Source organism: Vicia villosa, linkage group LG7 (assembly GCF_029867415.1).
Source record: "Vicia villosa cultivar HV-30 ecotype Madison, WI linkage group LG7, Vvil1.0, whole genome shotgun sequence".
In the NCBI taxonomy this organism is placed as follows: Eukaryota; Viridiplantae; Streptophyta; class Magnoliopsida; order Fabales; family Fabaceae; genus Vicia; species Vicia villosa.
The window spans coordinates 73618539-73640958 of record NC_081186.1 but is presented as its reverse complement, the minus strand read 5'-3'; the positions used below and the strand labels follow the sequence as shown (position 1 = coordinate 73640958).

At 34.5% G+C, this 22420-nt stretch overlaps 1 protein-coding gene and 1 long non-coding RNA gene across 4 annotated transcripts; both read left to right on the top strand.

Annotated features, from left to right (window-relative positions):
• The first annotated feature begins 1727 nt into the window (after positions 1-1727).
• LOC131620808 (E3 ubiquitin-protein ligase listerin-like) lies at positions 1728-16602 on the top strand. 2 transcript variants are annotated; one of them, XM_058891977.1, is made up of 16 exons: positions 1728-1963; positions 2037-2163; positions 2438-2500; positions 3210-3287; positions 3498-3589; positions 4209-4311; positions 5986-6138; positions 7689-8341; positions 8469-8943; positions 9564-10093; positions 10714-11404; positions 11764-12445; positions 12709-13742; positions 14159-14617; positions 15314-15544; positions 15843-16602. In XM_058891977.1, exons 1-16 carry the CDS (start codon positions 1908-1910, stop codon positions 16068-16070), a joined length of 5655 nt encoding a protein of 1884 aa, XP_058747960.1. In that variant the 5' UTR covers positions 1728-1907; the 3' UTR covers positions 16071-16602. The 2 variants fall into 2 exon arrangements, with proteins under 2 accessions (XP_058747960.1, XP_058747961.1); XM_058891978.1 differs by lacking the exons at positions 1728-1963; positions 2037-2163; positions 2438-2500; positions 3210-3287 and having other exon boundaries at positions 4209-4301; positions 6041-6138.
• A 2276-nt stretch (positions 16603-18878) lies between these two features.
• LOC131617447 (uncharacterized) lies at positions 18879-20846 on the top strand. Of its 2 annotated transcripts, XR_009288585.1 has the most exons (3): positions 18879-18974; positions 19825-20114; positions 20284-20846. It is a non-coding gene; the product is annotated as an uncharacterized LOC131617447 (long non-coding RNA). The 2 variants fall into 2 exon arrangements; XR_009288584.1 differs by lacking the exon at positions 20284-20846 and having other exon boundaries at positions 19825-20234.
• The last annotated feature ends 1574 nt before the right edge of the window (positions 20847-22420 follow it).

The window sequence follows — 22420 nt, the reverse complement described above, 5'->3', positions numbered from 1 at the left end:
CTGCACAGCTAGATGTCTTAACATCGTGCTTGACATCTGAGACTGTCATACCAGAATTTCAAAATGAAACAAGTCTCTATTTATAGACAAAAAAAATGATGAATTTTGATGAAAATAAAAATAAATAAAAAATTGATTTACTAAAAAATAATTTACATTAAATAATTATTATGAAATAAAAATCTAAACATACACAACAACCAATAATATTTTGTCACATGTTGAAAGTATTCAACACCAATTAATCCACATCACATTAAACACATGATTCAACACACCATTGTAGCTATTCAACTATTGAATAAATTATTCAACACCCCCATTGTAAATGGTCTTATAATTCTGTTATGCTAAATAAACTAGCACAAAAATTTCCGTAGATGTATCTACGGAAGGATCAAAATTTGCAAATTATGGGTATTTTTCGTAGATATACCTACGAAACCAAAATATTTGTGTTCCTTCCTTCCGAGGATATACCTACAGAACATTCTGTGGCAGAAAATGGGTGGTCCATATTCACTTAGGCTATGTTTGAGAGTTTGGAGGGAAGGGGAAGACTTTTGAAAACGAAATTTTTAAAAAAATATAGGAAAATATTTGACATTTTCCAAAAAAATGATTTTGCATAGAATGATAAAAGAGTGTATATTATTACTATATTTTTAATTTTTCGAATACTATAACAACGTAAAAGATATTTTGAAAATTTATGTAAGCCCTCCAAAACCCTCAAAAGCCCTCATTCAATACAAATTTTGAGTTCTCTCAAATTAGTGGGTTTTTAATATTATGAATAAAAGCAAACCCTCTAAAACCCTCCCAACCAAAATTATTCAATTATATTCACTCAATCCTTCTATTTTTTCAAAGCCATCCCCTCAATTCCCCTCCAAACTTCCAAACATAACCTTAGGTTTTCTATAAATTTGGGATTTTTAATGTTGTATTTCACACAAACACAAAAATGTCTCAATTTGAGTACAACGTCCGTTGGTATGTCGCAAGTGCCTCATACTCCGACGGTAGAACACCCGGACGGACGTTCAAACTCAACGAGTACACCTCGATCGACGTTATCATTGACGAAATTCACTACCGCCTACCTTACAATGACAAGCGGAAGATTGTGAAGCTCGAGTATCGTTTACCTTTATTTGACAACCGAGGAAACGTCGTTTACAACAACATTGAGCTCAAGAATCGAGATGATGTTTTGGCAATGTGGCAGACGTATTTCAGTTTCGAAGAGAAAATCCCGCTTGAGTTCGTAGCGACAGTGCAAAGAACAATCGATCAAATCTTAGAGATGTGCAAGCGTCCACCGGGCTATTAAGATGTAATATTTATTTTGCTGTTGAAATTATCGATGTAATGCCGATTTTAATCTATGAATGTTGTTTTTATCCCTCTTGCAATGTCGATTTCCTGGTTTTCTGTGTTTGGATTATTCCGTAGGTATACATACGAAATTTTTCCGTATGCATTTACAGATCGTTTTTACACAAATGGAAAAAAAATTGTTTCTGAATGCATATTTACGAAAATAAAGAGACATTATTGAAAGTACTTATGGTACCTAAGAGACCCATAGGTGTGTAGCAAGAGTTTCTCTTAAAATATTACTTTGATACTTAATTTAATCACAAGTTAATATTTTTCATAAAGTTTTGTTTTGGAGTAAACCCTTTCTTTTATGAATATGTGTTGAAGTTATTCTTATTCTCGAGTCATAATAACCCAAAGGAACGCCACTTAAAAAAAACAAATACAAAAATCGTCCTCAGCAAGTAGAAGAAAAGTCGGGTGTTTCCCTAGAATAAGCTCCGCAGCTGCTAACACAGTCGCGCGCACACAACAAACCACCGCCACATCGTAGCACTTTCCCTACGCATCAAAGAAGAAGAATGGGGAAACAGAAAGGAGAAGGTGCTAGAAGCAAAGCTCGCCCTTCAAGCAGCAGGTAACAACAATCCTCTCTTCTCCTTTCTTCAATCCCTAATCATCATTCATCTTATTGCTTTTCTCCCTTGCAGTCTCGCCGCATCGCTCTTATCATCCGCTCCTTCTTCCGCTGCGGCTGTATCCGCCGGATTCGGTGGTTTTGTCGGCAGTTCAAGGCTCGATCCTTCTCCTTCTACTGAGGATTCTCTCCCTTTTGCCGTAAGTTTTCATGATTCCATATCTGTTACTTATTTAATTAATGCAAATTGGTATATAATTTTGTTTTCATAAGTTTATTTTTCATAATTAGGTATTGTTGTGTTCATATAGTAAATAGATTAATTTACAATAGATTAATTTATGCCACAAAACATTGTTTTAAGCTTTGAGTTGAGTTGTTAGAGCTGGTTAGAATGTTAATATATCCTTATTAGTTTTTTCTTGTCTCGGCTTGATGTGTGGTATTGTTCTGTTGTTTTTTTGGCACATGCAGGATGTTGATAGTGAAATTGCAGTGCACTTGAAGAGACTAGGCAGGAAGGATTCCACTACTAAGGTAAATTTGGATTAATCTCGATGAGAATTTGATAAGTGGTGTGTACATGAGATGAGACCAGATCAAGTGCAACTAGTTATGATGCTTTGTATTTATTCCTCTTTTGATACATTGTGTTCAACTCTTCTTTAATTTTGCAAATCCATGCTTTTAACCATTAGTAATCATAGACGACGAGTGTTGTATAGATGCACAGTTAAGTTGAATAGGGAACCATGCCATTTTTTAAGATTTATTTTCTTGAGACATGATGGTGCCAGATCCTGAATTAAAAAGGAGGTTTGCTGAGTTTGTGTGAAGCTTGTATAATAACTGTAGCGATTATGTGGGATTTGCCGACACGTGGGATTTGCATTGCTGTTCTTTTCTCAGGAGTGTTTTTGGTCATGCTAATGAGCCTGTATCTAAGCTGTACCCTTTTTGTCCATACATTTCATTTATATAATTTATCACTAGGGCATCACAGCGGAGCTTCTCAATGTAGTATGGTAGATCTCCTACTCTTTATTTTTTGTCTGTGACTGTCATGAGTCATGATTCCATAAATTTACTGTTTCTGCTAGTATTTTGTCAGCCAGTTAATTTTATTCTGATTTGGTTTCAACGAGTTAATCAATGATTACAATCATTTTGTCTGGTGATGAAATCTTTTCTATATCTCAGTGGCTTTCTATTTACCCTTGTAATTTTTTATTTAATTTTTTAACAGCTTAAGGCATTGTCAGCTTTATCTACGCTGCTTCAGCAAAGGTCATCAAAAGAAATTGTTCCAATTATTCCCCAATGGGTATGTGCTATCTCTTTCCCTTCACACGAGGAACATCTATGTGTTGACAATGGTTGAACAAGTTGTTCTTTTCAATAGCAATTTTCATTTTCCCCATTTAAAACTACAGAGTTTTATTCCCCTTAATGGTCTAGTAGTTCATAAATGCTCGTCTCAATTTTTTAATATACTTATTTGATTGACTTAATTGTGTACTTTGTTCGTGTGTAGGCGTTTGAGTATAAAAAGCTGTTGCTGGACTACAATAGGGATGTTAGGCGGGCTACTCATGATACCATGACCACACTTGTTACTTCAGTTGGGTTAGAACTTGGACCTATTCTAATGAACTCTTATTCACGCTTCTTTCTTGCATTTTTAACTTTATAGTTTGAAGTATTTGAAGACTTGGGAGTTTGATAAGTTGCTGTTGCTTTATTTTATGAATAAATTTATGCATTGCATGCTTTCCCTACCATGGAAGTTTTGCAGATTTATGCCCATGGTTGAATGGCTCTCTATCAAAACATGCTCACCAATCATTGTATTTGAACTCTTCCCTATCAATTTTCTGATTGGTTATAACTTGGAAGTTGCTTGCGTAAATAGTGTATGAACAAGCCAACTATCTTTTGGCCATTGGTGTGCACATTCCAGTCCACCCAATAATAAACAAAGGCCTTATCCCAGTTTCCACCAAGCGTGGACATTATAGTCTACCAAACATACATATACATTAAAGAGTTTTTTTTTTCAATATGTACCTGTTCAATTGGTTTTGAGCATCTTTATTTTATTTAATTAATATTATTTACTTATGGGTTAAATGTTTTTTTGGTCTGTAAGCTGGTCCTTCTGAAGTCTTATTATGTTATGATTGAGTGAATTTAATTCACATAGTCAGAGACTTGTTGTTGACTTCACTTCCCACGCCCTTCTCAGGAGAGATTTAGCTCCACATTTGAAGACTTTGATGGGACCATGGTGGTTTGCACAATTTGATCCAGCTTATGAAGTTTCTCAGGCAGCAAAAAGGTCTTTGCAGGTTTGCTATATTAATTTTATATACAGTTCTGTTTTAAATAATTTCTATTCACTGTTGGTGTTGAGAAGGATAAGACATGTGATTGAATTCACGCGTTTAACACCAGAGGATACTATATATTCGAAGAGTCATAAATACATCGATTTACAGCTAGTCTCTTCACTGTTATCACTTAAAACCAGAATGATTCTCAAGTTCCACTTTCTTAGGCTTATGCTGCTAGTGATATGTTAAGCTGAGACTGGTCCAGTATTGGTAGGAATGCAAGAATTGAATTACAAAAAAGAACACTTTTATTGAGAAATATGATAAATTATAGGAGAAAATTTCTCCTCCAAGGGTTTCCCCTTCACGTTGGAGTTGCTAATCTATTCACTAACTTTACATTATTCAAATGATGATTTCTATCCATTGTATTCTTCTATTTATACATGATATCTCTAACTAGCTTCTCTAATTATCTCCTCCTTATCTCTGACTAACTTCCTTATTTACTCCTCCTTATCCTATATTGTTACAAACTCCTCTGATCTAACGAGCTCCCCTCCTATCACATATCCTAACAAACTACTCATTATCTTATATCCTAACAAATATCGATCCACAAACAAGCCTGACTTTTACTGGGATCCTTTGAGATATTGTGTTAGTTTGTGATATCAGGATAAGGATGAACCATCTACAACAAAACAACAACAACCAAGCCTTATCTCTCTAAGAGGGGTCGGCTACATGTTTCTATCCAATTCGTAATCTTGAGATCTTTCATATGGATGAACCATCTGTAGAATTTATTTTCTTTGGTATTTGATATATTTCAGTGCAAATACAAACTTTTGAACCAATAAGTAGTTGCCCTGAGCCACTTCAATAAAACCCTCTAATTATTTACATTTAGGTCATTATCGTGAATAATCTGTATTGAAGGATTATGCATGTTTTCCCCATGCAGATCTATGTGTGCTTAAAGCACATGCTCAAAATTTGCATGCTGAAAATTACAACAGAATCCTGACATTGTGTTAAGAAACCAGGATTTAGAATGAATAGTAAGAACACTTCTATTAAAAAAATAAGAACCAATAAGCGAGAAAATTTTCCTAGGGTAGGCTCGTCCCCCCTTCTACAACAGAGCCACTGTTCTATTCATTATAAGTTTAAAATACTCAATAATGATACTTCTCGGTTCATGTGTGCTCCTATTTATACACTACACTCTCTAACTAATCAATAACTAACTTACTTCTGCAACAAACCCCCCTTTATTCTATATCCTAACACGTCGTTGGAAGAAATTTTATGTTTTAGAAACTGCAGTGTGATATAGAAATTTTAAAATGGCTTTGTATTCTTTGGCCTCTTCCACTAACGTTTTTCTTATACTCCCTAGTTATGATTCAAAAGTAAAGTACTCCCTCCATAATAAATTATAAGCAAATTTCACTTTTTAGATTCATTGAATAATTGATGTATCTGGTCTATATATAGATCAGATACATCAACTATTCAATGAATCTAAAAAGTGAAATTTGCTTATAATTTGTTACAGAGGGAGTATATATTAATACACTTAACCTGAAATATGTTGAGTCATTTTCAAAATATCTCTAAAATGATTATAGATGTCACAGTGCAATCCATTCATGTTTTGATCCTTCGGTTTGGTTGTATTAGGCTATCTTTCCAGCACAGGAAAAAAGACTTGATGCTTGGATTTTATGCACAACAGAGATATTCGTGTATTTAGAAGAAAACCTAAAGCTCACACCACAAAGTTTGTCTGACAAAGCTGTTGCCGTGGATGAGTTGGAAGAGATGTACCAACAGGTATATAATGAAAATCACTTTAATATACTTGTAAATCAAAGTCTTGAATTTATTTGTTTGCAATGGTTCTCCTTTTAAGCTGACAAGGAAGTATGTTCTGTATGGTAAATCTTAATGGTAGGATGTCTTATATTGGTATGCAAGGATTTTAAAATAGTGGTAGATATCTTGCTTTGGGGTTTCATGGTTAACCTAGGGTTAAATATGTTTTTAGTCCATATAAAATAACAGATCTTTCATGTTTAGTTAAGGTAGTTAAAATCGACATTTTACATAAAATTGGGAAAGAGAAGTAAAATCTTAAATCATGGAATTGCAACACAATCATAAGATTATACAAAATTCTAAAACTCATGCATATAAAATAAAATTAGTTAAGACATAGAAAATCTTAAATCACTTGAGATACTGTGTAAATTTAAATTCATAAGCACAACTCACAAGTAAGATAATTAAAACATTAAATAACACTTCAAATGCTTGTGTGAGTTAAATAACACTTTTTTTTCATTGAACTTCTCTGCCATAAGCTAAAGCTACTATAACTGTATTAAGCTTGTTAACACAGTTCCCTTGTTGGGTCTATGTGATATTTAATCATAGCCTATTTTAGTTACTAGATATTTATGTGATATTTAATCATAGCCTATTTTAGTTACTAGATATTCTAACAGTCCTCTTGGGCTAAACTTTTTTTTTTAAGTAAATAGTAATATGAATGGTTTATGGTCTGTTTGCTCACCTGCCCATTGTCTTGGCTAAGTAGTATCTGGTTTTGTTGGCTCTTACGTTGATGGAGCGCAGAACCCATGTTAGAGTAGAGCCAGCATCTAGTAAGAGTAAGTTACTATGCCAGACGTGCACATGATTAGAGGTAGTGTTAGATCTGTTAGGATCAGATTAAAGTCAGTTACATCTTACCTGTGCGGATGATTCAAGTTAGTTAAGATCAGCTTGCACTAACCGGCACATGTGTTCAGGATTAGAATCCTATATAATGTAGTCATTCATCATTGTTAATCAATGAAAAAAAATACTCTAAACAAGATTCAGTTATGAGTTCTCCACAAATTAACAACCCAAAATATTCATTCACACTGGCTGCAGTATAACAATGAAATTTACTGTCAAACAGTACATAAATTACTTTGTAAAGAGAGAACAGTAAGTAACATTTTCAACTAGCAGAGCTAAGTGGTATCGAGCCCAAGCCCAAATTTCAATGTCTATATATTTCAATCCTTCCATTGCCCTTAATAGTACAGCCATTCAACATAACAAACTCCTCTCCCTTTTGCTTGCCATTAGTACCAGTCTTCCTTCATGATTATGCTCTCTACACCTTTGAGCGTTGATTTGATTTGATTCAAGATATAGCCCAAACTCTCTTGGGCTCTATTGCATGATCCATCATCAACCCAGATTGACTTCTCTTTGGTTACAGTTTAATGGTTCAGTTATACGATGTATTTAACTGACATATTCAAAATTTCCATTTTGGACCATGTATTTTTACTTCATGAAACTTACTCTCTATTTTGGTCTTACAGGTGATATCTTCAACATTACTGGCACTGGCCTCTCTTCTTGACGTTTTAATTTTCCCACAACAAGAACAACCTGCTTTGGAGAATATAACTAGTGAATCTAAACATGCTTCAAAGGCCAGAGTGGCTGCTGTTTCTTTTGGTGAAAAGCTGTTAGCAGATCATAAGCACTTCCTAGATTTCTTGAAGTCTAAAAGAGCTACTGTCCGATCTGCTACCTATACTGTATTGAAGAGCTTCATAAAAAATATGCCACATGCCATTACTGAAGGAAATATAAAAAGTCTTGCGGGAGCTATTCTCGGTGCTTTCAATGAGAAGGATCCAACATGTCATCCCTCAATGTGGGATGTAATATTACTTTTTTCTAGAAGGTTCCCAGGAGGTTGGAGTTCCTTAAATGTTCAGAAAAGCATTCTGAATCCTTTTTGGAATTTTCTTAGGAATGGGTGCTTCGGTTCCCAAAAGGTCTCATACCCAGCTTTGGTTTTATTTTTAGACAACATGCCTCCTAAAGCTGTTGGGGGGGATAAGTTTTTTCTTGAATTTTTCAAAAGCTTGTGGGTGGGAAGGAAAATTTCTCTATCAGCAGATAGGCTAGCATTTTTCCAGGCATTCAAAGAGTGTTTTCTTTGGTCCTTAAAAAATGCTTCAAGGTACACATTTTTCCTTTTGATAATGGTTCTGTGTATTTGGATTCATTTACTCCATGCATATGTCTTCTTAATATTCAATGTTTTTTTTTTTCTTTCTATAACCAAACTGTTTTCTATTTGTATCCAGATATAATGATGGAGAGGACTCAATCAGTCATTTCCGAGTCACTCTCGTTGATAATATCCTAGCAAAGCTTATATGGAGGGATTTTCTTACGACTGGAAGCTCCAAAGGTTATGATATAATTAGCACAGGAAAAGAATCTGATTCATCTGAGAAAGACATTTCTCATAGCAAGAAAGCCGATATGCTTAGTACGAAATATCCAATGCCCTATTTGCAAGCATTGGGAAAATGCTTTGTTGAGATCCTTTTAGGCATTCATATATTAGATATCAATCTTTTATCTGTTTTTACCGTGGAACTTGAAAATAATTGCACGAGCGTTCTTCAGCAACCAGGCAACATGGAGATGATTGAACAAATCATTTCGTTCATGTTATTGCTGGAGCAACATGCAGTTATGAAAGGTGCAACTTGGCCCTTGGTCTATATTGTTGGACCGATGTTGGCGAAGTCTTTCTCAATCATTAGGTCTTCTGTAAGTGGATATTACTTTAAACTTGTTTGCCATTCTGTTTTTTTAATTTATTTATATGATACACTGATATTAAATATTTGGGTTGATCATGAAAATTTTGGTATTGACATCTGAATTATGGAGTATATTCTTCAATACATTCATTCAAGTCAATTTAGAGTTCCTGTTCCTACTTGCACATTATTATTATGTTCTAGTTTACCCATTTAGATCTTAATTATGCACAGTGGGAAATGGTTTGGTTGTTGTAGAATCACTGAATCAGTCTCTTTTTCACACTTGAGGATTATGTTTTAGGTTTTTTATCATACACATTTAACAACATCTTAAAATGGGTGGTGTACAAAACGATAACAGCTTTTTTGGTCTTTAAGAAGATACTGATTGTATGCATAATTAGAGTATAAATAAATAGGTCATCAATTTGAGGGAATTACTTATCATGTCAACTCTGTTGTTGATTTAGCCTGTTAATAAAAAAGGGATTAATGTTGCATAGGTTTATGGTAGTTATTTACTTATTTTTAATTTGGTATTATTTGGATGACTATTTTAAAAGAATAAATATTTGGATGTCCTCTACCGAACTCTTCCTTACTCACCCTGTTTTTGAATATCAGGATTCACCAGATACTGTGAAACTTCTATCTGTCGCTGTTTCTATATTTGGACCACAGAAAATGGTCCAAGAAGTTTTTAATCAGAAAAGAGGGCACGGTACTAGTCCGCTTTTATATGGTGGGGATGAATTATCGGAATCTGAAGATTTTCTGCAAATCTTCAAGAATACTTTTGTCCCTTGGTGTCTGCAGCCAAATAGTTGCTCTACTAATGCTCGTTTTGATTTGTTGTTGACCTTGCTGGATGACGAGCATTTCTCAGAACAATGGTCTTTCATTGTCAATTATGTGCTTAGCCAAAGTTATTCTGGATCCTCGGCAGGTTTGATAAACTCTGACCAAGCAGCAATGTTGGCCACGCTCCTGGAAAAAGCAAGGGATGAGAGTATGAAGAGGAAGGCGAAAGATGGTTCCAGTTATAGACCAGGCACTAATGCTGAAGATTGGTATCATGAATGTCTGGAATCATACGCTACTGCTGCTTCTCATTCTCTGCCTCCATATAGCGCTTCTCATGTGCAGTTTATGTGGTATGTCAAAACAGATTTTTCAGAGGCATCATGCAGAAAATGTCTTATACTTTGAATTCACGGGTTGAAAACTGAATGTCTTATACTTTGTGTTGTTTCTAAATTTAATTTCAGTTGTCTTCACACATAAGTTAGTCTTCAGTCCCCATGCCTTGCTTGGGACAGTTTAAAAATTGAATATGGATATAGTCATACAACAAGAAAATAAAAAATTAAAAAGTCAACTACAAATGGAAAGCTTGTTAACAACTTACACACACATTGTTGTACTATAAGGAAATTTCATTCTGCTTTGGGGTTGTTTTGGCCGAATGCAGTTTTTTTGATCTGTTAGAAAGCCCTAACTTCTCATATATGAGCGTGACGGGTCTGTAGTTTTTTTTTTTTTTTGGGTTTTTTCTGCTGTCACAACCTATGCTTTGTGTTTGAAAGCCATATCATGATCAATTCTGAAACTGCCAAGTGTTATTAAATAAAGGCATATTTTAGCTGTTGAAAGAGATCACTTTCTGAAGTTGTATATATCATGTACTTAATTTTGTGTTGAACCCAATCTAGAGAAATTTAAGATTAATTGGCTGGAGTGCTCTTAACTCTGATCTTACACTTTTTACATGCAGCTCTCTTCTTGGTGGTTCATCAGATGGAAAATCTATGCCTTTTCTGTCAAGGAATGCATTGATCCTCATCTATGAGGAGATTCTAAGGAGGTTAGTCAGTTTTATACAGGATTCGTCTTTTTCTTGGGCTCAAGATGCAGCTTCTATGTTAAGCAATGATGCAAAAATCTGTGTAGAACATGATAGTTCTCTTAACATTGTTGAGAAGGCAAAGTTCTCTCTTGATATACTTGATGGTAGTTTCTTTTGCCTGAACACACTGGATGGGGAAGGTGGAATTGTATCAGGAATTTTATCAGCAATCTTTGTCATTGAGTGGGAGTGCAATTTAAGTAAAGCTTTGGACTATTCACTTGATGACGAATCAATGAGCAGAGCCAAAGCCAGACTGTCATTTGGAGAATATGCACGTGCTTTCCATAACAAGATAAATGTGCACTTTCTAAAAAGCTTATGCATAGATAACCGCAGGAGGCTGTTGAATATCTTAGTTCAGTCAGTCAAGTCTGCAATATTTGTTGAAGATAAATATGTTAATGACAAAATCACATCATTATGCTGTACATGGGTTCTTGAAATTCTGGAACATGTCTGTTTGGATGAAAATGATAAACAGAATCTTCTACATCAGTTGCTGAGCAGAGATGAAAGATGGCCTGTGTTTGTAGTGCAAAATTTCAACTCAACAAAGGTATTCACACATTTGGTAATTTGTCTCTATTTAATAGATTTTTTTGTTGTAATAAGCACTTTTGTTTACATGATAGTATGGAAAGTATGTTGTGTTGGTCTCTGTTGCTATTTATATTGGGATATCAATGTTAGTATTGTTAAGTGAGTGAGCTATGGTAGGCTTTACCAGCCAGACAATCTACATTTTAAATTTTTAATGCTTTATCCAATATCAGATAGCATGTTACAGATGAAGTTAGTCATGAATTGCTTATATGAAATATGTAGTTTGGACATGTAAGTTGTAGTTGACGATTCTGCCTAATATATAAAGAAAATAAGGTAGTACTTTTAATCTCTAGTTTTTGCCGCCTGCAGGCTCCAGGACACCAGAAATTTGTAGCAGTAATTGACAAGTTAATCCAAAAAATAGGAATAGATAGAGTTATTGCTGGTTGTGCAATGCCTAATTTGTCTATGCTTGAAAGAAGTCAAGGGATTGCATCATCTGCATGGCTAGCTGCTGAAATACTGTGCACATGGAGATGGCCAGAAAACAGTGCTATGTCTTCTTTCTTACCTTCACTGAGTGCATATGCCAAAAGAAGTGATTCTCCCCAGGAAAGCCTGTTAGATAACATATTGAGCATCTTGCTCGACAGATCTCTTATATATGGAGGTGATAGTACAAAGAGTTCTGTGAGTATGTGGCCGATTCCAGCTGATGAGATGGAAGGAATTGAAGAACCATTCTTAAGAGCGCTTGTTTCCTTTCTGTCTACTTTGTTCAAAGAGAACATATGGGGGACTAAGAAGGCATCATATCTTATTGAACTTCTTGTGAATAAACTATTTCTTGGTGAAGAAGTAAATACGAATTGTCTTAAGATTCTTCCTTTGCTTATGAGTGTACTTCTAGAACCATTTTATGGATATGTGGAGCCCGGTAAAGGGGTTCAACCTTGTTCTTTAGATGAAAGATTTGTGCAAAACACCATGATAGACTGGCTTGAGAGGGCTCTAAAGCTTCCACCTTTGGTCACATGGACAGCAGAACAAGGTAAATTCTTATTTCTTGTAAATGGAATACTACATGCTAATTTATCAGAGTCCTGAATTGATATATTTTGTTTGCAGGTATAGAAGGTTAACCAAAATTATGCATTGTGTGACTGCATTTATGGCCTGTGTTTATTTGCAACAGTGCAAATAGTTTGTTTCGCTTAAAAATATTTTTTCAATCTAATTTTTATTCAAAAACTTCTTTTGCCATCAATTGTGAATACTGGATGGTATTAATAAAATTGCTCATGATTCTTGTAGATATGGAAGGTTGGCTTCAGTTGGTAATTGCCTGTTATCCTTTCAGCACAATGGGTGGTCCACAAGCATTAAAGCCAGCGAGAAGTATCAGCCCTGATGAGAGGAAACTTTTATATAAATTATTCCTGAAGCAGAGGCTTGTTACTGGAGTATCTGCAATGACCAACCAGCTTCCAGTTGTGCAGATGCTGCTATCAAAACTTATGGCTGTTTCAGTAGGTTATTGCTGGAATGATTTTAATGAAGAAGATTGGGAGTTTCTGTTGTCTAACCTAAGGTGTTGGATTCAATCAGTAGTTGTTATGATGGAGGATGTAACCGAAAATGTAAATGGTTTAGTTGATAATTCATCTGATAATTTGGATGAAATGTGTAAAAAAATTGAAAAAATTATTTTGATTTCAGATCCTTTTCCCATAAAGATTTCTGAAAATGCCCTTTTATCATTTTCACTTTTTCTTAAGCATTGTAAACATCAACAAACTGAAGACACAGATAATTCAAATACAATGAGAACAGAAAAGTTGGACTCTGCTAAAGATCGGATTGTAGAAGGTATACTACGCTTACTATTTTGTACTGGCATATCTGAGGCTATTGCAAATGCATACTTCAAAGAAGCTGCGCCAGTTATTGCGTCGTCAAGGGTTACATATGCATCTTTTTGGGAATTTGTTGCTTGTGCTGTCCTTGATTCCTCTTCACAGGCTAGAGATAGATCAGTGAAATCAATTGCATTTTGGGGACTAAGCAAAGGGTCTATTAGTTCATTGTATGCTATACTTTTTACTTCCAAGCCAATTCCTTTGTTGCAGTTCGCTGCCTATTTTGTTCTTTCAAATGAGCCTGTTTTAAGCACGGCTGTCGTTGAAGATAGTGCTTGCAACTCAGACATAAATGCTACTAGTGACCAGGATTCCAGCCGTTTTGACACGTCAATAGAAGAAAAGGTCCGTTTAAAAGAAGAAATATCTTACATGGTCGAAAGGGCACCTTATGAGGTTCTTGAAATGGACTTACTTGCGCATCAACGAGTAAGAATACTTTTTTTGGAAACATAGTTGAACTATATGCTATTTATGATAGATTATCCTAGTTAGTTACTATAAGCCAGTTAGTAAGTCAATTATAGTTAGAAGCGTGATATGAGAGGCTATGAATAATAAGAGGGATTAGAAATCTTTGGTTTTGTAAGGAAATATAACTGATACTAATTTAACGAAAGACCTGATTCTTTTGTGCTCTAATTTCCTTGAAAAACCAAAGACACTCTAATCCATCCTTCTATTATTTAGAGCCTCTCATCTAACCCCAAAAACTAACCGACTAACGACTAACTAGTTAATGAAAAGATTTCCTACCAATATGGCAAGTATTTTTATGTTTATTTACTTACTTTATCTTTCTATTGGAGAACTATTGGTAAAAAAAAATCTATTGCAATTTGCAGGTAAATCTCTTCCTGGCTTGGTCTTTGTTGATATCACATCTATGGTCCTTGCCTTCATCATCATCTGACAGGGAGAGACTGATCCAGTACATTCAAGATTCTGCTACTCCAGTTATTTTAGATTGCCTTTTTCAGCATATTCCTGTAGAGATTTCCACGATTCAGAGTTTGAAGAAGAAAGATGCAGAGCTTTCTGGTGGCTTATCAAAACCGGCAAGTGCTGCAACCAAAGCCACCAACACTGGTTCACTTTTGTTCTCTGTGGAATCTCTTTGGCCTATTGAGTCGGAGAAAATTTCATCACTTGCTGGAGCAATATATGGCTTGATGCTTCATGTTCTTCCTGCTTATGTCCGTGGCTGGTTTAATGATTTGCGCGATCGTAACACATCAACTGCCATTGAATCCTTTACAAGGACTTGCTGCAGCCCTCCCCTTATTGCAAATGAATTAAGCCAGGTATGGTGTAGTTTCATGGTCGCGTAAAACAGTTCATTTTTTTTTGTTAAACTGTCTGGTTCTGTTAAGTTGCACAATTTACTCATTACATATTTGGTGAAGGGGAGAGGGAACTGAGAAAAAGAAGAAATTAATGAAACATTTTAGTACAGTGGTCTGGTCACTACTGCCAAACTGCCCATACCATGTTTTTTATAATTTTTTTTTTAAAATTGCCCATGCCATGTTATATTGTGATAAATGCAAATTTTGCATATTCTTGACATCGATTGAAGCAGTTCCCTGAGTCTACTTTCAAACTGATTTCTATGTATATTTATTAATTAATTAATTTGTTTTCTGTGCTCATGTAGCATACTATTATTTAATGCCTTGCATCAACTGCGCCATTCGCAAGGACTGTGAATGAGCTGGATATCTGAAAATTTGTTTTCATTTATTGTTTCTTAAACTGCCAACCTGATTTTGTGCCGTAAATTACTGACAATCATTGTCATTGTTAGAGAATCTGTTTTTAGTTTGAACAACATGCAATTATTGAAAAGGACTTGTAAGACTTGGCTTTAGCTCAAACAGTTGACAATATTTAATCCATGTGATTATCCTCAGTGTGGAAAAAGCTTTATTTGTTTAGCATGCAATAGATTTAGTCATAGTCCAGTTCTGACATGGATGTCTATATTGTCTCCAATGCAGATTAAGAAAGCCAACTTTCGTGATGAAAATTTCTCAGTTAGTGTAAGCAAATCAGCAAATGAGGTTGTTGCTACTTACACTAAGGATGAAACAGGAATGGATCTAGTCATCCGTCTCCCTGCATCTTATCCACTAAGGCCCGTCGATGTTGATTGCACTAGGAGCCTAGGAATTAGTGAGATCAAGCAAAGGAAATGGTTGATGTCAATGATGCTATTTGTTCGTAATCAGGTAACTTGTTATAGTTTGATGTTATATTTTGCCGTTAGCTTTTGCTGCGCTCTCTTTTTGTCCAATGGCTAGAAGTTCACAAAGCTGTTTCGAGTTAAAACTTCTGATATATAATACACTTTTCTGTATCTAGTGAATAGTTGACTCATGTAGAACAGCTCTGTGAAAAAATCTTCTGTTAATGACTATTTTTTCTTGTTGCTGAACGCCATGTTCTTATTTTGTTAAATATAGTAAAAATAAAATACTAATGTCAGGTTCCTGAAAAAGTCGACAACTTTTTTTTCTGTTCCTGCAGAATGGTGCTTTAGCTGAAGCTATTGGAATTTGGAAGCACAATTTTGATAAAGAATTTGAAGGTGTTGAGGAGTGTCCAATCTGTTACAGCGTCATCCACACTACAAACCACAGTGTTCCTCGCCTTGCTTGCAAGACTTGCAAACACAAATTTCATTCTGCTTGCCTTTATAAATGGTTTTCAACATCTCACAAATCATCTTGCCCCCTGTGTCAATCTCCGTTTTGAGGTTACACCTGGAATATTTGAAATATACCAATTTTGCTCATTGGAATTATCTTCTGCCAAAATTATCAGCGCAACACATGAGAATCAATATTGTCTGGGAATCAAGGCAGTTCTGACTACCACTGGCCGTGCAATTTCCTGCTTTTCAATATTACGTATGCTTCATGTGAAGCAGACCGCTCTACTCCTTGATTTTATAAAGGAAGCTGGGCAGCAGTTTTGCGACATTGGCATGAGTATGCCAGGCAAAAGAAATGCATCCAATTGCTTTTATTTATCAAGTTTCTCTTGTCTAATTTAGTTGTATCAGATATATAGATTTTTATTTGTGCTTAGAAAAGGTCAGTTCTGATGATAGGAGGTTGTCTGAGCAAGAGTGTATGTATATCTGCATTATTTATATTGACCATGTAATAACGAGAGTAAGAATTTCCATAGTAGGAATAATAGTTGTTAAAACATCGTCGGTATGTGAAGTATATATATTAGCCATGGTACTCTGGATGAATATAAATGTTGACATTTTTTTTCAGCACATTATGGTTGGGGAGAAATTTACAGGAGTCTTCCAAAACTGGGCGAGATTCAGGTGATTTACGATGAGAATGACTAGTTTCTATTTGAGGATTTGACTGAGATTTTTAGTAGTCTCTTTTTCCAATCACATTGTTTTTTAAAGTTCAAACTTCAAATTTTTATGGACCACATTCGTATTGTTTTGCTAAGACCAACACATGTTGGTTGCATGATGCTTGTGTGTATTATATCTTCATCTCTCTTTTTTCCATTACACTGCTCTAGGTTCATTGCATGCCAATTAACAAGGTATTTTTTGGCAGTGAGATGATCATGAAGTGGAATGACAAGTTCTCCTGGAGAGAAACGCCAGTAATTAAAGAATAATAATAAGTTCTCCTGCAGAGACGCACTAGTACTCAGAATTATGGGCTTTTTGGTCTATAACAGCATAAAAAATGTGCATTACTTTGTGTGAAAGTTCACTCCGGTGAAAAATTACAAATACCTTCACATTATGGAAATACATCTCCGAATATATTCATATTAAATACATCTCCGGATGTATTCATATTAAACACTCCCAACGCTTTTTTGACTGAGACATCTCATGTTGCCTAAAAATTATCCGGAGAAGGATCCCCGTATCTATATTAGGATTAATTTAGAGGTGTATCTTCGTAATAATTTTAAATTCAAAACTCAATGAATTTTACAGAGATGCATATTCGAAATACACTCTGTTAACTTAATTCACAAACCAGTAACAGACGTATAAAGTTGAAGAAAAACATAAATTATCATCAAAGTATGTATTAAATAGACAATCGTTAACATAAATTTAACATTATATTTCTTCAAAACATTGCAAAATTATTAGAATATCTTTGGTCAATCTTGCATTTGTCGCATCCACTTTAGTTAGAATATTTCTTTCGTAATGGTGAAATGTACTCCACATTATCTTTAAATCTTCTCCGTCTTTAGCTCAAACTTGTTGAGTTGAATATTTTCTTCGTTGTCAATTGAGAGTGAACAGTATCCGAACTTCGCAACTCTTCGATTATCTGAGTATTGTAGGAGATTATCCAACATGAATTTTAGATCTACAAGAAAAATATTTTGTGACCCTAAATTCAAGTCAGGGCTTCAGGTCACTGAAGTAGACAAATGCGACATGCCAATATATGAGATCAGAGACCACATATTTATATAAGTTTTAGGTCATTATGGACATTAGAAACCCTATAATGTCTCAATGTCTCAGAGGCTATCCTACATATGCATTTTTAGACTCATACTATTTTTTTTCAAAATAAGAGTTTCTACGGAAATGCATTTTCGAAATATCTCTTGTTTGATAATTTTTGCAAATAAAATAGGGTTAATTCTGAAGTGCATCTCCAGATATGCTCCATTGACCCAATGTTCATACATAACCTATTATTGATCCACTGTTCATACATAACCTGTTTTATGCAGGGACAAAGTTGTTAACATGTTAAAACAAAAAATTTTAAAATTAACCTCAATCATTATACAATTAATGTTGAATGTACATTACATATGCATTAAATTGTAGCTAGATTACATCAATGTCAACAATACATATAAAAATGAGTCAGCATCTAAATACATAGTTAGATAAAAACTAAAATTCACTAAATTATGTGTCTATCACTTAAATTTATTTCTATGAATGGCGTGGTCTTTGAGTTTTTCTTATTGATTATTTTTCAATCTTACTTAACTTGGTGAACTCTTCCATCATTTCCAGAATGTGATCCAGCCAAGTTTCAACCGCTTTTGTGAAATGTGTCGTCCACTCTGATTGATGTCTTTGGTATAAAACACTTCATTTTCAAATAAATTTGAACAAAATGTTGCGATTTTGAAAGCCGTCTAATATACATGATGCGTTCGAATGAATTTTGAGATAGTCCACTTTAAAATTTTGATATTCAATTTTTTAAAATAAAAATAAAATATCTAAAATAAAATTTTAAGAATAATTATTCAAATCAAATTTTTATTTAAAATTTTAGTAAAAAATTTGTTTTTTTTTAAATTATTTTTCACAAAATTATATAATATTATAAAAATTATTAAAAAAAAAAAGGCAAAACAGATGTTTGGAATCTAGAATTTGAATAGTTGAATAAAACACATTTCTAACTCTAAAATTAGAAAAAACAATTTTTGAACGGCTCTTGTGAACCTTGAAAGGTGAAAAATGGAAAATAAAAAGACAAAACATAGAGCATGCATATCTATATATATATTCCTTAAAATGGACCAAATACTATAAAACTAGAGCCACACATCTTGCAATCTGACGTGTAAGGCACCAAGCTTAATTCTTCATATTTTGGTGGTGCATTCAGTTAGGTATTAACTTTTGATGCCAATGCAAGATTTTTTAGTCTATGTTTCTCAAAGGAAAAATTATATTAGATATTATTTAACTTTATTCTAATATAATTTTTTTATAAAATAAAAATTCAAAGGTCATTTATCTTTCTAAATATTTTAAAAGTTTTAAATAAGGTTTTTTTTTTTTTCAATGGAAAAATTGAGTTTGACGTTTTTTCAAGACAAAATTTCATAAATTGCCTCTAACTTCGAAAGTTTTAAATAATTAAAAAAAGTCATTTACCTTTCTAAACAATAACAAGGTTGACATTATCGTAATTTTTAGTACAAAATTTTTAAAATAGCCTTATTTTGGATTTCTTTAAGGTTTTTTTTTTACCCACCTCCCTATGGGGGTCACCCCCAGCGAAATCTCCAACTTACCCCTGCTTCGGAGATGCATCTCCGAAGTAATTTTTTTTATAGATTTTATTAGACTTCGGAAATGCATTTCCGAAAACACCAAAAAATTGGTGTTTTTCGGAGATGCATTTCCGAAATGCATGAAAATTCAAAAAATTTACAATCAGGTAACCTTTCGGAAAAGTGTTCATATACCATTTTCCCTCCACTATTTCATCATTTTTCTCCAAAACAAACCCAAACCCTCTCCAAAACTTCCATTAAAATCAAACCATTTTTCGTCTCTTAATTATTCACCATTACAGGACAAAAATTGTAATCGCATTGATAGTAAATTGGGAAGTCTCTTAAATGATAGTAAATGCAGAACGAGTTGTAATCAACCTGATTTGAAATTTCGAAGTGCCTTTTCTTCCTACTTAAAAGCCTGCTCTCTCACCCATTTTTCCTCCATATGTTGCAGCTCCGGTTGTTCGTCCACCTGTTGCAGCGCCGTTTGTTCTATCTGTTGCAACGCCAGTTGTTACTCCATCTGTTGCTGCGCCGGTTGCTTCCTTGAGTTCGGCTCCGATTTCCATCGAGAGCCTGACTGCCGAAGTTAAACAGAAAGCTACTCTAGAGTCGGCTCCGTCGTCTCAGAAGGCGGTTAGGTTCCCTAACCGACCTGGTTACGGTCAATTGGGAAGGAAAATTCAAGTTCGTGCTAATCATTTTCAGTTGCGAGTGGCTGATAAGGATCTACACCACTATGATGTAAGTATAGTTTGCTCATAAGTTTTTTGAACTTTAAGTGTATAGTTTTTGTTGTTGTTTATTATGTTGGTAAGTTACAATGTGGTATGGATTTCTAGAGGATCAAGACTTTCTAACCTATTGTAGCGTCTCCTCCATCGTCTTTCCAACCTCATTCTTTTATCATCAGGATCGGGACTTTTCAAATTCCCACTCATATGAGAGTCAATCGGGTTAAACTTGACTAAAGCACGCTTCATATATATGAATGTACTAGTACTCATTAACTGTACTCATACAGTATCCTACAAGATATTTTACAACATGTTTAAATGATAACAGCTGTGTTAACAAAAGGGCAACAATTTCTACACCTCTTGGTAAAAACATTGGATGAATAATCAAAACAAACCCTAAATTAGGTGTATTTTTCCATTAGGGTTTCATGATCATGAGAGTAATGTGAGGGTTTCATGATCATGAGAGTAGTGTGAGTGGAATGTAAGAACAAAAAACAGTAAAAGTAAAGAAAGTGTAATTACCGGGAATATGAAAAGGAGGAGGTAGGTGAACAAGGGTTGGGTTTGGTTCAGTGATGTTGAGTTCAAAGATCGGGGGCCGACGTTATCAAAATGTTGACTCATCCTCACCTACCCGTGTTTAACAATATGTAACTTTAATCTTATGTAATGTGATCGATGTAATCTTCATCCGATTAAATAAAGCGAATCGTTCTTGTTTGTTATTTTTCTTCTGTCCAGACCTTATTTCGGAAGTGCATTTCCGAATTCCTCCAAGGGGGGGGTGAATTCGGAGATGCACTTCCGAATACACCAATTTTCTGAAAAACAACTTTATTTCGGAGATGCATCTCCGAAATCAATATTTTTCATTAAAATATTCACCTTTTCGGAGATGCATTTCCGAAAACACTTTTTTTTTCAATAAAAGTACGTTTTCGGAAATGAACTTCCGAAACAAGGGGTATTTTTGTAAATTCACCAGAGGTGACCAGGAAGGTTAGGAGGTGGGTAAAGAAATTTCCTTCTTTAAAAGCAGATAACAATCTGATTTCATTTTAATAGAACCCATAATCGCACCAGAGTTTCAACGCAAAAGACAAACAAGTTAAATTTTAAAAGATGGCCAAAATATGAAGACAACTTTCTCACTGTTATGTACGAAAAAATCACTACACGTGGAACCCTGTTGTCGTTTATAAAAAGATAAATGATGTTTTGTATCTACAAAGTGAAACTTTAATTAAATTAAAAGATCTCTAAAGCAATTTAGAATTTCTTCATGAGAAAAAGATTTAATGATACGGGTTTTGAATCCTTGAAGGTTACATCAACTCTAAAAATAAATTTTTTCAGCTTATTTGATGTCTGTAACCGATTACACATTCGTGTTAATCAATTACATCAATTTGAATCATCAAAAAACTCTTAACATACCACCTTAATTCAAGTGTTCTAAGTCTTCCACGTTCATGTTCATCTTCAACTATTTGAACACTTCAACTGTGACCTTCTTAGTCAACAAATCAACAACTTAGTCTTCACTTCTACAATATTTCAATCTCAACCTTCATTCACTAACAAGTTCTCTCAAGTAGTGAAACCTCATCTCAACATGTTTGCTCCTTCCATGTGCAATTGAATTCTTAGCAAGATTAATTAAAGTTACCCGTGATCAACAAGTCATCTACGTATAGACAAATGATCACTCCTTCACTTGTATCCGTCTTCACATACACACCATGTTCAGATACACATTTCTTGAAGCCAATCTCTTTTAAGAACCCATCTATCCACTTGTTCCAAGCTCTTGGAGCTTGTTTCAAATCGTACAATGCCTTTTTCAACCTGTAGAACTTTAACTCTTGGTTCTTCAAAACAAAACAAAGGGACTCCTTTACATATACCTTCTCTTCAAGCGGTCCGTTCAAAAATGCAGATTTCACATCCATTTGATAGATGGACCTATTGGTTTTATTCGTAATACCAATAACTAGCCTTATGGTTTCAATTCTAGCAACCGGTGCAAATACCTTTTCAAAGTCTAAGTCTTCTCTTTAAAAAATTTCCTTCGCAACTAATCGAGTCTTATGATTAATTATTTCACCCTTGGGATTTTCCTTCACCTTATGGATCCATCTTACACCAATTGGCTTCTTTCCTTCCGATAGATCAACTAACTCCCAAGTAATATTTTTTTCAAACAATTCCAGCTCATCTTTCATAGCGCAAATCTATTTTGGATCACTCGAGGTCTCTTCCGTCTTAGCATATTCGGATTCGGCCATAAGTGCGAAATGGACGAAA

Excerpts from the sequence above, each read along its gene's own strand:
- LOC131620808 (XM_058891977.1), top strand. The coding sequence starts at position 1,908 with ATGGGGAAACAGAAAGGAGAAGGTGCTAGAAGCAAAGCTCGCCCTTCA. Across the intron at positions 2,501-3,209 it reads GGAAGGATTCCACTACTAAG|CTTAAGGCATTGTCAGCTTT; the intron begins GTAAATTTGGAT and ends ATTTTTTAACAG. Across the intron at positions 4,312-5,985 it reads CAGCAAAAAGGTCTTTGCAG|GCTATCTTTCCAGCACAGGA; the intron begins GTTTGCTATATT and ends TGGTTGTATTAG.